Source organism: Haliotis cracherodii, unplaced genomic scaffold (genome assembly GCF_022045235.1).
Source record: "Haliotis cracherodii isolate W230 unplaced genomic scaffold, xgHalCrac1.p SCAF_16, whole genome shotgun sequence".
Classification (NCBI taxonomy): Eukaryota; Metazoa; Mollusca; class Gastropoda; order Lepetellida; family Haliotidae; genus Haliotis; species Haliotis cracherodii.
In genome coordinates, this window is record NW_027266271.1 from 17,854,112 (window position 1) to 17,869,736 (window position 15,625).

The 15,625-nt window shown below is 37.0% G+C and overlaps 1 protein-coding gene across 1 annotated transcript; it reads left to right on the forward strand.

The window, feature by feature from the left end:
- The first annotated feature begins 498 nt into the window (after positions 1-498).
- On the forward strand, positions 499-15,442 carry LOC139463445 (sperm-associated antigen 16 protein-like). The gene is made up of 17 exons (XM_071244712.1): positions 499-579; positions 1,462-1,539; positions 2,171-2,238; positions 2,473-2,597; positions 3,334-3,471; positions 4,025-4,132; positions 4,988-5,175; positions 6,192-6,334; positions 6,913-7,046; positions 7,632-7,775; positions 8,938-9,038; positions 9,514-9,598; positions 10,344-10,470; positions 10,821-10,886; positions 12,180-12,306; positions 13,337-13,401; positions 14,707-15,442. Exons 1-17 carry the CDS (start codon positions 543-545, stop codon positions 14,815-14,817), a joined length of 1,845 nt encoding a protein of 614 aa, XP_071100813.1. The 5' UTR covers positions 499-542; the 3' UTR covers positions 14,818-15,442.
- The last annotated feature ends 183 nt before the right edge of the window (positions 15,443-15,625 follow it).

Genomic DNA, 15,625 nt, shown 5'->3' on the forward strand with positions numbered 1-15,625 from the left:
GTATTTATTGATATAATTAATTTAATTTGTAGATATCTTAAAATAATTGATTGAATTCTTATTTTATTACTCTGCCGAGGGGGAGATTATTGTATAATTGCTTATTAGTCTAAAATTAATTGTAAATTTGTTTCATAAAAAAGGTAATTCCGGATAGCCTAAGTACTTTTTGATCATGTCAATTATTGTATTTGCGACAGTATTTCCACGAATGTTTTCGTGTGTATTATTCAAATCCATTAATGGTTAATTTCTACATAATATATTTCAGGAACATAAAGTATAACTATAAACAAACGAAGAAACCATTAGCAATTTTATGATTTTTTTAAATTTCAGGAACATAAAAAACTATAAGTGCTACAAACAGTTAGCAAGTTTATGGGTGAATTCTTTTTGTTGAAAACTTACAATGCACAAAATACTAAATCGCGTATCAAATGTGCATTTAAGGCATATGCTTATCTCCCCTTACAGACTCTCCTATGCGGGTGTAACATATATACTGCTGTCGTCAGTAGCAACGCTCATTGTAAACGAAGATGGCGGCGAATGAAACAGACAAGTACTACTTGGAGAGTATCCTTGATTGTTTTTATGCATTATATTTTTTTTTCAGAGTGACACTTCTCGGTATGTGAGCGTCTGATATTCAAAAACATGTTGTGGTAATTTGCAACAGAAATACATGTATATGTATTGTTATATTTGTTAAAGTCTCTGTGTTTATTGACAGACGATGTAACAAAATCGCCTCAAGTTTCGAGTAGAGACAACTTGACTAACAGGGCTGTTATTTAGATTTTAGAAAAGAATCGCAATATTGTTGGGCTTTATATTAATTAATATGGATATGGGGATGCCTATTACCCAAACTATCTCTCGAATTAGTAAATACGGTATCTCCAGATATATAGAATCCTATGCACAAACTAGGGCATGTGTAGTCCTAATTCCACAAACGTATATGGGATATATTAGGATAATTACTATTGCTTTGGATACCTTAAGATAGGTAATATGTAGTGATTATCTTTGTATTATCCATTCAAGTAGTTGGGGTGCTATATTTTGTTTACATGAAGGTATGCTTCAAAGTGATACTGAAACTACAGTATTCATAATGTATTTCTGTTTTGAGAGATTATACAAATGTTTATTACTAATCTAGGCCTATCTCATAGCATTTGATTTGCATGATCGAGTTGTGTGATATGTAAATATTATGACAAAACTAAACTTCTATAACTCCTACCATTATGAAAGTATGAAGAAGTCTAGGCTTTATATCATCAAAATGTCTTGAATGTTGTTTTAAAAACTGCAGTAGAGAGATCCAGCTTTTTAATGTTTGGAGGCTATTCTTACAGACTGCAATAACTTTTCAGTGGATTACATGAGACCTGACAACTTTTATTAACATGATATTATGATAAATATTTCCTTAACCCTTGACCTTAGAGGTGCAGCTGTTGGTGGACTCTGACGATGAGTTCCAGTATGAGGAAGTGCCCATTGATGAAGATTTCATCACCTCAGGTAAGACAAGTGATGTCATTGTACTATATCATGATGTTGATGTGTTGGTAAATTTTAATGTTGATGATGTATCAATACAAATTTATGAATATTGATACCATATTTATTAATTCACCTACACATTTATATTTATTAAGATGGGCAATGAGAATGCAGATAATTCAGTTTTTAACATCTAGTGGGTCAGTCTAGTTCATATGTAGCAATAAATTCATTAATTGAAGGGTTATGGTTTGAGATATGGTGTCCATCAATAAATTATTGAAGGAACAAAGTAGGATAATGGCCCTTTTTGGCCACAGGGTCTACATTATTTAAGAATTGAGCCAAACTTGCAGAAATTGTTATGAAATTTGTCAGATGTATTCATATGAATGACAACTAGATGCTGTTCATTTCAAAATTGCATTTTGGGGACTTATGACAACACAAAATGCAAAGACTGAGGCTGATTTTAGAGGTTTTCAGGAAGTGCTTTTTAATAGTTGAACATGAGGAAGTCTTTGAGCCAAGCTGATTTTCATAGGAGATGTAGATAAGACAATACCAACAGATGATAAAAAAACACCATTTTGAGTCATAGTAATGAAATAGACATGAATGCTCATATTTATTAAAATTGTGTTTCCAGAGATTGAAGAGGATCTGGATCGTGCTGTGAGAACCATTAAAGAGGCATCGGAAGATAATGAAACCCTGGTACAGTGACATAAAAAGACATTTACTGTAAAAAATGAAGACCCTTCCATTACAAACCTAGCTATCTATTTGTATATACATGTATCATATGATGTTACTATAATCCAGAATTCTATATGTATTTGTATCATTTCTATTAATCACACCAGCCTCTTAACATTTGATGCTTTGGAAAGTCAATACATAAGACAACGTTAATATTGTTCATTCTTGTTGATATAACCATGTTTCCAGACCCGGAGAGACAGCACTGTGAAGGCCTCCGTGATACAGAGGCCAGAGGTTGTGGATGACTTTGTCAGGAATTTCCTTGTGAGGATGGGAATGAACAGATCATTGGATTGCTTTCAAACAGAATGGTAAGCTTTGCACAGATGGACTGGGATGTGATATGTATCCTAGATTCTGTGTTAATTGCTCTGCTCCTATAAATGTTTCCACATGTTTTAAAATATATGTTCTTTTTTAAAATAATATATTGATGTCCTTTCTGACTGCAGTAATGTTTTTTTCTATTTATAACAGTCTACATTAAAAAACTTATAAAAAAACTCTTATAATAGTTTTCAGTCGTTTATTGTTTAGTGTTAATTTTAGTGTTATTGTATGGACTATTATTAGCTGAGCTTACTGGACTGAACAAAACTTGGGGGGGGGCACGGGTGGCCCAGTCGTCTAAGGCGCTGCAGAGTTGCATCCCTTGGACAGGCCAGAAACCTATGATTGTGGGTTTGAATCCCGGTTCGCCCCGATTATGTTTCTAGGTTTGTCAGCACCATAGCCGTGCTCGTGGGTTTCACAAAAATGGTAAACATCTTAGACCTGCATCACTTCGGGCTTTCCTCCCACTTTAAGCTGACACGCGGTGATATAACTGGAATACTGTTAAAAGCGGTGTGAAATCCAACTCACTCACTCACTTATAAGACTTGGTCTTCAGATTAGTGACACAGTCTGATATAACTGTGTTGCAAAATACATATTGGTAGTCCAGGGTTCCCACTTTCCAAAGGATGAAATTTTGACCTAATCGTGTGTAAGTTTGTTCCGATGCCAAGGTTTGTTTAATTACGTATTTTCTGTGTGATGTGGCAGGTACGAACTCCAACAGCGTGGACTGCTGCATGTGGAGGATGTGGGTGTTGTTCCTGACATCTTCTCCCGGAATCAGGACCTCGATAATGAGGTCAAATTTCTCAAAAAGGAGGTTGAAAAATTCAAGAATGCTGCCATGTGAGTTTTAACATTGTCTGATTGCTATTATTCCCATAAAATAAGATCTGTTCTATTTTATTCAATCATTTGTGTTAGAGATTTGATCCTGCTGAACAGACAGAATGAACTTATTGTATATCATTTTGTTCAGATTAGGATTGTGGTGCACTTCTGCATCATATATAATCTTTATCCAAATTTCAGGGGGCAAGGGTGGCCCAGTCGTCTAAGGCGCCGTGATTCTCTGTGCAGAGTTGCGTCCCTTGCGCACGCCAGAAACCTATGATTGTGGGTTCGAATCCCGGTTCACCCCGATTATGTTTCTAGATTTGTCAGCACCTTACCCGTGCTCGTGGGTTTCACTGAAGTTGTAAACGTCTGAGACCTGCATCACTTCGGGCTTTCCTCCCACATTAAGCTGACTCGCGGTGATATGACTGGAATACTGATAAAAGCAGCATTAAGCCCAACTCACTCACTCCAAATTTCAGCTTATTGAATTCTGTCATTATTCTTATCAAGTAGTGGAATATCATTAATTTATTATCATTGTCATTGAAATTGTTACCAGGAAAGCCAAAGAGACGTATGTAAAGCTGAGGAAGGAGCGGGACTACCACCGCATGCATCACAAGAGAGTTGTTCAGGAGAAAAACAAACTTATTGATGATATCAAGAGGTGAATAATTTAATTTTGTATGTTAAGACTAATTTAAATGTAAAAATTAAAATTGAAGTGTAAATTAACAGTTTCCTTCACATATTCATAGTTCTTATTGCCATTGTAGCCCAGTAAAGGGGAGTGTCAAATTATTCGGATATGTTTGTGGGAATATAACAAAATACAATCATCTTCAGGAGATTCCCCAAAATATGAAAACTGATCTGTGTGTGAGCTTATAACTAGTAAAGAAGCAGAAAAAACAGTCTGAAAGTATGGTTCAATGATCTATGCTCCTGGGGTATGATGACATGCAATCCAATTTAATTCAAATCAGATCTTAGATCTGGCTACTGCTAAACAAAGATCTGAAGACATCGTGCATCATGTAGAACCCTGGTACAGGTACACATTACAAGTGTGCACTACTGGTGTGCATTACTAATACACATAATAACATTAAGGTGCATAATCCAAAATGTCATCAAGCAAGTCACAGTCGTACAGTTATACTTTTTTAAATAAAAGAATTATAGATTTGAATATTTTTTTTAGGGGCAGGTCAACTACTAAAGGGGGTGGGTGGGGTGTGTCTTAAAAAAATGTTACATGTATTTGAGGGGAGGGAGTGTGTGTGAAAAAATGTGACATAAAACTGGGTGGGGGTTCAAAATATGATACAGTCCAAAGACCATTCCCACCGGCTCCCCACCCCTATAATGAATAACCATTCCCTAATGCATGCATGCAAAATTGTTCACATCTTATTTCAGATGTTTCAAATATTCGTATCTAGCCATCTTCATTGGTTTGACCCTGGTACTGAATGTTTCCTATTGACTTCTACATGTTGGTTTGTCGTGTCTTCCTCAGACTGAAGCGTCACTATGTCCAGTACGAGCCAACTCTACAGCAGCTCAAGTCCAAGTATGAGGTGGCGATGAAGGAAAAGATGCTGGCCAAGCTGGAGCGCGACCGGGCAGTGGGTCAGGTCACGGGGCTTCAGAGCACTCTCAAGAGCATGGAGTCCTTCAAGGGAACATCCAACAGTAACCTCCAAGGTACATCATCGCAACTTAAAAAAGATTGGGTTCTTGTCATGTTGGAATCACTGAAATGTGCACTAAATCTTGGATATATCAGTGTTGAGAAAAGATGAAAGTAGGTTGTACCATAACAGTCTGTGCCAACAACTTTCACATCTGCATGCCTGAATATGTATTTGGGTTTTGTCTTAGAACTGTATCCTGTTCAACTTTTTTCAACCCGTGAAGAGATGGGGTAGAATAGGTCTTCAGCAACCCATTCTTGGCGTAAAAGGCGACTATGCGTGTTGTACGAGGCGACTAACGGGATCGGGTGTCAGGTTCGCTGACTTGGTTGATGCATGTTATGGTGTTCCAAGTGTCTGGATCAATGCAAATGATGTCAATCACTGGATTGTCTGTTCCAGACTCGATTAATTACAGGCTGCCATCATATAGCTGGAATATTGCTGAGTGCAGCGTTAAACAACAAAGAAACAAACAAACAAACATATCTTTGTAAATGACATCCCCATGCCCCTCCCTACCATAAATGTCCAGTCCTGCATAATGTACAAATATATAAAGAACAATAATATATAATATATGTAACTGTCATTATTTCATGGCCCCCTACCATTTAATTATGATGTCTTTTGGCGAACAACACACTCCCCATCCCCGTACCAACCTCCCCCCACCCTTCTTTCACTGTGTGATGACAATACTCCCAAACACCCCCACCCCCCTCGCCACACCCACACCCACACCACAAACCAACCCACCCACCCCTATTATAAATGACCTGAGCAGGTGCTTTTAGATTTTACATAAATCTTAAACGATACTTTTTTTATCCATCTTACATTGACGATGGTGTCTTTCAGTTGTTTTACACTAAACAGTATACCCCGACCAGAACCCTCTTATGGGAGCATGGCTAACTGATTGTTAGTAACCCTATGGTTTCTTGTTCTGATCAACTGATCTATATTGTAAATTTTGGAAGCAGGTTCAATCGTTTTGAGGAATGTATGCTTATAATTCCTTAGACTCTTCTGCTTCCCTGCGCCGAAGTGTTCCTGAGGACAAGTACGGACGTGGACCGACCCAACAACGACTCTCAAAGGAAAGAGAGATCTACAGCGGCAAGGACGTCCGTGATCTGGGAGCAGACTACAAGAGACATGCAAACGTAAAGAGAATTCTCGTACAAGTCACCTTGGGCCATTTGCACAAAGCAAGGAGTTAAACATTGTCCTGGGGTTGACGTGCTGTGCAATTTCAACGATCATGATCAGGCTGATGCAAAGTCTTCCTGCGTCTGTCTCAGATTTTTTAATACATTACTTCTTTTTTTTTCTGTCTGCTCATCTATTTGATTACCGTGTCCAAAACTTATGTAACCTTGGTAACAACTTCTGTTGTTTACTCAGGGAATTAATCCCTGACAGGCGTTTATTGTGTGGCATAGCTGGTGTTTTATTACCCAAACAGGATGTTAGTAATAAAACACTAGTTACCGATTGTTAATTGCTATTTTAATTATTCACAATGTCAAGATCACGTGTTGTTTCACACATTTTACAATGTATGCAATGTTGCTATTTTTGTAGGATTAACAGGTTTGCTGAAACAGTACGTGTACAAGGATGAGACTCACTCACTCACTCACTCACTCGAACACCCACCCACCCAATCACTCACTCACTCAAATACCCACCCACTCAATCACCCACTCACTCACTCACTCACTCTATGGCCTGTTTTCAGGATACTGAATTCCCCGTGGACACGGGCGTCAACCCATACCTGTCCCAGGTAAAAGCCCCTCCTGGTCACCTGACACGCACAGGAGGATTCCGACTGTCAAACACTTTCCAAGCTCACTCCCACCCTGTCAGTGGGTAAGTATCAGTAGAGTTCTGGGTAAAAAACAAAAAATATTGCCTGAATAGTAACTGTTCAGAATACAGTACATATGATGTGAGATATTACCAGTATTTGTTTCTTTAACATATAATGCAGAGCTGTAGATAGGTTGCGTATTTGCGTAAAATATGCACCAAATAAACTGAAATATGCAGAAAAATCACATTCCTAGCGTATCAAATATGCAATTGAAATAACACTTATGCGTGAAGTACATCTGTTAGATAAAAAGATTGGGTATCAGCAAATCACGAAATTCATTTACCGACAGTTACATTAGGTAAAACATGTGTATGCTACTATTCATTTTGTTTTAAATGATTCACAGGGATTGTTACGAAAGTTTAAATACCAAATGTAAAGAAACATGTGGGTAAAAACATTCTCCCTAAAAATTGTGGATACCAAATAACAATGAAACCTATGGGTAAAATACTCAATTAACCAAAATCTTATCAAGAGCTCTTTTAGTATGTATATATTATTATTTTGTTTTCTCTTTTTACAACATTTTATTTTTCATGATTTATAAGCTTTAAGGAAAATTGTTACATTTTCAGTTTATCACTGCATCCGCGTAAACAGATTCTGGCAACAAGCAGTGATGACCATACATGGAAGATGTGGTCAGTGCCAAGTGGCGATATCATCATGACAGGTGAAGGTCACACAGATTGGGTCTCAAGCTGCGATTTCCATCCATCGTACGTATAATATTATTCTTTGATATCTGTATAACTGGTAAGATGTTATTATTTGATATCTGTATTACTTGTAAGATTTTATTTTTTGATATCTGGTAAGATGTTATTATTTGATATCTGTATTACTGGTAAGATGTTACTATTTGATATCTGTATTACTGGTAAGGTGTTACGATTTGATATCTATATTACTGGTAAGATGTTATTATTTGATATCTGTATTACTGGTAAGATGTTACTATTTGATATCTGTATTACTGGTAAGATGTTACTATTTGATATCTGTATTACTGGTAAGATGCTATTATTTGATATCTGTATTACTGGTAAGATGTTATTATTTGATATCTGTATTACTGGTAAGATGTTTCCATTTGATATCTGTATTACTGGTGAGATGTTATTATTTGATATCTGTATTACTGGTAAGATGTTATTATTTGATATCTGTATTACTGGTAAGATGTTATCATTTGATATCTGTATTACTGGTAAGATGCTATTATTTGATAGCTGTATTACTGGTAAGATGCTATTATTTGATATCTGTATTACTGGTAAGATGTTATTATTTGATATCTGTATTACTGGTGAGATGTTGTTGAATTGATATCTGTATTACTGGTAAGATGTTACTATTTGATATCTGTAGTACTGGTAAGATGTTGGTAATTGATACCCCGTATTACTGGTAAGATGTTATTATTTGATATCTGTATTACTGGTAAGATGTTACCATTTGATATCTGTATTACTGGTGAGATGTTATTATTTGATATCTGTATTACTGGTAAGATGTTATTATTTGATATCTGTATTACTGGTAAGATGCTATTATTTGATAGCTGTATTACTGGTAAGATGCTATTATTTGATATCTGTATTACTGGTAAGATGTTATTATTTAATAACAGTATAACTGGTAAGGTGCTATTATTTGATAGCTGTATAACTGGAAAGATGTTATTATTAGTTTGCAAACATTGGCTTGAAACTTAAAGGTTATGAGAAAGTTAGTAATCATAGAAATGAAGACAGGTGCTTATTGATTAAAATATGTAAAGTAGGAAACTTAGGAACAACATTGTAAATTATCTTAAAACTTCAATGTAATTTTGGTTTTCCAGATTTAATAGTGTCCACTGTTGTTTTGTTATTGCAGTGGCGCCAAGCTGGCGACAACAAGTGGTGACAGTACAGTGAAGATCTGGGACTTCAGTAAGGCGGAGTGTGTGCACACATTCACAGACCACACCATGGCAGGTCAGTCGAGGAGACATAGCATCAATCATGGTTTTTGCCAATATATGTATGGGAAGACAAAAATAATTTTTCATTGTTAGGAATGCTGTCTTTAGATTTCTATCCTTCCTGGAAGGCCAAACATTTGTTTGTGTTCAATTATATATATATTGTTTATTTAATTTTGTTTTGAAGTTATTAAAACTAAATCGTTTCGGTGTCTAACATAGATACCCCGTTTACAGCTGTATTTACTGTAAAACAATAAGTGCGTTATACTCAAATTAAGTAACAGTAAAAGTTGAAAGTAATACATATGGGAAGGGAGGTAACCCTTTCATGTATCATTTTCCTAGTTTCACCTTTACTTTTTCGATAATCATTTTTTCGATAATTTTTTTTTCATTTCAATTTAGACAAATGACATTAAAATTTCATAAAATAGATCCTACAAGTAATATTGAGGGGTTGAGCTAGAGTGTGATTATTTGTCCAGTATGGAGCTGTTCGTGGCACTCTTGTGGAGATTTCCTGGCCTCCTGCTCCATGGACAACACCTCCAAGATCTGGGACCTCAACAGGTAGGTGATGGGGGAGGAGTCATTAGGCTTCAAAAAATAAAAGAATTGGTACTCAGGCAATGACTTTTGAAAATATAGTGTGGGCAGACAGTGTTGTTCAAACTAGTATGTAAACAAATAAACAGTTGTTTAACATCAACTTTGGAAAAGGCATCCCTACATATACAAGCATACAAACTCCTATTTCCGCCATGACCATTACGTAAGATGCACAGTAAAGCGGTATGCATGTAAAGGGAAGTAACTGCGTGCTATACTGGATCACATTGTTTTTAAGTATTATGTTTTTTGTTGTTTTTTTATTATAGAAACGAAAAGTGTGGCAGATTGTATTATGTTGCGGCCAGTGCCTGAGTACCAAGACTTATTTTTTTAGCCTTATAAACAATAGAGAAGTTGTTATCCATATGTTTCATGTCTTCATCAAACATCTCATAATAAATTATTTATATCATGTATTCAGTATATTTGTGACCCACTGAATTATGTTTTATTGCCATTCTAAAAGTTGATTAGTAAATATGAAGACGTACAACTTCTGGTTTATTGCATATTGCAAAGTTCAGACAGAGATTCTTACACTGTTATCAAGCTGTCGCCATAAAGCTGTGAATTTTCTTGTCAACTTTATTTTATTCTAGTGGAGTTGTCTTGCATCATTCATGCTTGTAAATATTTTTGTAGTTTTGTAATATTTTGAAACCTTTGATACCTTTTAAACCAATAGCTCTTCCATACATTCCAGCTTACGATGTCGCTTCACGTTACGAGGTCACGCTGACTCTGTCAACAGCATTGAGTTCCTCCCCTTCTCCAACACAGTGCTCACAGCATCTGCTGATAAAACACTGTCTCTCTGGGATGCCAGGACGGTGAGTTTCAGAGGTGCCGCCGTACATCTCTGTCTATAAAGCGACCCTGCCTACAAGGCGACCCCCTTGTACAAGTCTAAAAAATCTATGCTAATTAAAAAACCCGTCTATAAAGCAAATTGGAATGACGCACATCACCAGTGCAATAAAAACGTGTTTGTCTTTCACTTGTGTTCACTTGTCATGCCGAAGACCTGGGTTCGATTCCCAACATGGGTACAATGTGTGAAGCCCATTCTTGTATCCCCTTTGATATTGCTGAAATACTGCTAAAATAACCATACTCACTCACTCACTGTATGAGAGACTTCATCTTGGGCTAAACTAACTCCTTTTGCTTTATCTTCCAGGGTCTCTGTGCACAGACATTCTATGGACACATGCATTCAGTCAATAGTGCCACCTTCAACATGAGAGTAAGTATATGACACTGTATTCCATCCTACATAGGGAAAGGGACAATTCAGATGCTTCATTGTATAAGACTACACACATGATCTGCGAGTAGAAAAGCAGCTGACAATGCAGCTCGCGCTCGATCATTCATATGGAAAATGCTCTCTTCTGTTATTATCTGGGCCCTGAACCACAAAACAATTTTAGTGCGATGACTATCATAAGCCTGTGTTAAAGTATGGGTGTTAAGGCAGTTGAGATCAGTTTGTGGGACAGGACCCTGACGCTTGAAATCAATAGTAACTTAATCGGCTGTGGCCTCCTGGACTATAAGTTCTCCCTGGGTTTGTCTCCTGGTTGTCCTTGCCTACTTAGCTCATCTCACCAGTTTGTGTTTGGGTTGATGGCTGCTCTTCTCTTGGTAGGCATCGTGGAAAGTTGAGTTGACGAGGACGGTAATCCTTAAGTGGTTAATGTCCCTGGTGTGAACTTTGGGATTGGAGCAAAATGAGCCGATACAATGAGCAATGAAACTGATGGTATTTAAAGTGTAAAATCGCAAATACGAAAGCAATTGTGAACAAAGCAAAACAAGCAAAGCGAAAGCAATTCCATAGCAACACGTGTGTACTTGAAGAGAACTGGTGTGTGAATGACCGACTAGAGAAGTGGGAACTAGAGGGATGATGCTTTTGGATGATGCTTTTGGCCCCTCAGTGTGGGAACTAGTGCCCCGGGCATGGTGCAGGGTGCTGACCCGGGGATGATTTAGTTACAGGGGTGATGGTACAGCAGTTATCCGATAAAGGTTGTAGGTTTGTTGTTTGAAACTAATGGTATAGTTAAACCAAGGTTCCGTCTGTCCGTCTGAAAACTTTGTCCGCACGATTTCTCTTAAACTATTAAGTGGATTCATCTCAAACTTAGTACATATAATCTGTGTCATATGGAGGGGTGCATCAAAAGAAAAAAATAATGTTTTTATGAATTTTCCATTTTTTATGAATTTTTCAAACCCTAACCCAATCCATTATTTAATTTGAAACTGCTGACACACTTGGCGGGTCAGGGGTATTAGTGAGCCACGCTCACTTTTGCCCTTGTTATTATGAAAAAAGAAGCCTCCTACTACACTGTTTAAAATTAGGTGTGATTGGAACATTTACATTCAGTGTGTTCTCCTGCTGGGAAATTGTGTTATATACCAGCTATGCTTTTGAGGAATTACTGCTTTTGTTTCCCTCTGTTAGTAGTGTACTAGGGAAGTAGGTGTTTCACGTGTTTCACTAACTTGAATCATTTGCACCATGAAGGGCGACACAGTGGCATCGTGTGACTCTTATGGTGTCGTCAAGCTGTGGGACATCAGGAATGTGGCGCCAATGACCAGCCTCGATATCGGCCCTCACCCTGCAAACAACGTTGCCTTTGACCCATCAGGTAAACCACATGTATAATTATAGATATATACACCAAAATATTACATTAACCTTGTCTTATGTAAGTTGCTTTGTTTCAAATATTTGCAGGATCATGACATTTGTTTATTACAAAGCTAGTGAACTTTGTATCTGTTTGTTGATTATTAAGACTTAATGACATCACAGTGGTCTGGCCCAAGTGATATCTCGTGTTGAAGTGAGGTGAAATGGGATTTAATGTCGTGTCCAAGATTATAGCACTTATGTAGTGATGTGCATGTACGTATGTGTGTTTGTGTGGCTGCTTGTACTAGTCCGGCGTGATGCCGATTTATAGTGCTAGCTCACTGAGATACCATGCCGCAGTTTAACATGATTACCCCGCTCAGACACATTATACTGACTCCGAGCCAACCAGTACTTGTTTTAGCCCCTTAATGCCAAGCACCAGACAGGGTAACAACAAGTACCATCTTTTAACATCTTTTGGTATGACGCGGCCGGGGATCGAACCCCGTACCTTCCGCTCTCTGGTCGGACCCTCTACTACTAGACCATGGAGACAGTCGTCTCGTATTGAAGCCAGTTTGGGATGATAAATAGCTTTTCATGCAAAGTGACTTGTAAATATTAGACCCCTGTGAAGGTCCGCTTTAGAATTGATCTTCAGAAATCCATGCTTGTCGTAAGAGGCGACTAACGGGATCGGGTGATCAGACTGGCCGACTTGGTTGATGCATGTCATTGTATACCGATGAAGTAGATTGATGCTCATGATGTCTGGTCCAGTGTTGATTATTTACTGACCACGACCACAATCATATCGCTGGTAAATTGGTGAGCGCGGTAGCAAACGACAAACACACAAGAGTGTAAATAATCTAATAAATAGTCTTGACCAGACAAACCATTAGCATCAATCCACCTTGTTGATTGTAAAGGATATCGGGATGGAGAGAATGCGTGTTAAGTAGAGAAGATTTTAATGGTTCTTTGACATATTTAAAAAATATTGACTGTTTTCATCGAGTTTGATGTTATTTCCACAGGTGTTGTAGTGGCTGTGGCAAGTAATGACAGCGCTGTCAAAATGTATGAGGTGGGCTCTGGCCAGGTGAGTATTTTTCAATGCCAAAAAATAGTAATATTATAAGGATTTTACGAGCTGAATGGTCTTGTGAACCGCAAGATTGTTCAGCTTTTAAAATTCAATTCATCCCACTAGAGACACGTTTAACAAATTTATCATTACTCGTTACAAAGACTTACTGTATTTGACGTAATAAGCGCCAAATAAGCACGCTAATATATTGGCTAGTGAACAATCCCAATTAGCACCCCTTCCGATTGATCAATGAACACAAGACTTATTTATTCTTGTATAATACGTGTGTTATATGCATCCTTAATTATGGGAAATTAAATTCTGGAAAAATGTATCTGTCATATATAAACATTTCAACCTGTCAGCATAAACCAAAATATTTACGATCTTTCAATTCTGTTCTTTTTCACCAAAGTAGTGTTCTGATAAGAGCCCCCTATTTCTAATTTTGAGAGCGCCCTGATCGCTTATTATGTCAAATACAGTATGTGCAAACAGGTTCAGTTGTGAAGTGACAAGCAAGTGATGTCACATCAAACAGTAGATTGAATTAATGATTCATTAATGATTTGGTAAGAAAGATTTCATACTCAGATTTCCTATATATTTTGTATAATTTCCTGTAACAAATGTGCGGAGTCTGTAGAAACAAAAGAGAGGGATGTTTTGAGAGGAAAATAATCCCAGTATTTTCATAATTTCTTCTTTGCATTTAATATAGCAGTTTGCTTCCATTAGAGACACTGATTATGATGTCATAAATAAATTGCAAGCGCTTCATGGTATTTGATTGGCTAACCAAGCAATATTTTTGGCGTTTCTGTTTCCATAAACCAAATTTTTTTTAGGCCCCTCCTACTTAGAAACTACTGTATCCTGATTGGCTGATAACAGAATGGGCGGGTCTTGTGTTGCATTAATATGCTGAACTATGACTTTGTTCTGTGTGTTAATCATTTAATAAGCAGTCTGTGAAGTAATTATTGTTGACCATATTTATTTATAAGAATTGAAATCAATTGCGTTTATGGAGATATATATGTAAAAACCACTGCGCACACTTTGCGAAAATCCTTACAGTTTGCACACCTTTTTTTCACGTTTGTATCACCATAATCGCAAAAAATATTGAAGTCAATTCTTAAAAATATGCTGTGGATGTTTCAAACTCAGAACTTACCTTTTAAATCAGTCTGTTGCTGAATATCCAGCAAACAATGTCATAAATCAAAATTGCTGTGATGACAACTGAGAAAGATATAATGGATTTACTTTAGAAGCTTGTAACATAGTCATGTTTGTACATTTTTTCAGACGACAGCCCTAATTGGTCATGAAGACGCTGTCCAGTGTGTCTTGTTTGACCGCAGTGGGGACTTCATGGTGTCCGGCGGCAGCGACAACACCGTCAGGATCTGGTCATAGAAACTGGACACCTCATGGCCATACTAGGTCATGGTGAATCTTTATCACATATGCTGTAAATGGAACTGAAACATGGGCAAACACTTGTAGTCTTTCATACCATGGTAATATGTGTACTGTCATGGTCACAGTAAAGCTTTTTCACATGTTGTAAATGGAACTGAAACATGGGCAAACACTTGTAGTCGTTCATACCATGGTGATATGTGAACTGTCATGGTCACAGTAAAGCTTTTTCACATGTTGTAAATGGAACTGAAGCATGGGCAAACATGTGTAGTCATTTATGAACCATGGCCATAGTTAAGTGATATATTTATGTATTTTTCCTCAAGAAAACTTTAATATATTTGTTTATTTTTGTCAAGGAATGCACTCTCTCGGCAGCAAGTTTCTCAAACAGTACAAAGTTGTTTTATGAGAGTTAAAAGAATACCTTGGTCGGAAGTATATTTTGGTATTTTATTGGTATGACTGAAGCAATAAAATCCTTAGACACTGATCTATATTTCAATTTAGTTTTGTCTTCTATGTATATCATAAGTCTGTTTTTGTAAATAATTGACATGTTTCACCGTGTTTGGAAAAGTATATACATGTATACTGAATCAATAAAGGTATGAAATAATAAGAGTATGAATAAAACTTCACCTTAACACTGTGGTATGTTTTCTTTTCAAACAAACAAAAGCCATCAAACTTCTTTGATAGGCATTTAGATGACGGTGACTGCAAGTATGTTTTGGAAGAACACCAGGCAGCATGTGACTTTGAAAGCCTCCAATCCATGATTAGGACCAAATGAATA

Bases quoted from the DNA above. Each gene is read 5' to 3' on its own strand.
- LOC139463445 (XM_071244712.1), top strand. From the start codon at position 543: ATGGCGGCGAATGAAACAGACAAGTACTACTTGGAGA. The intron at 6,335-6,912 runs GTAAAGAGAATT...GCCTGTTTTCAG, and splicing joins ACTACAAGAGACATGCAAAC to GATACTGAATTCCCCGTGGA. The intron at 12,307-13,336 runs GTAAACCACATG...TTATTTCCACAG, and splicing joins CGTTGCCTTTGACCCATCAG to GTGTTGTAGTGGCTGTGGCA.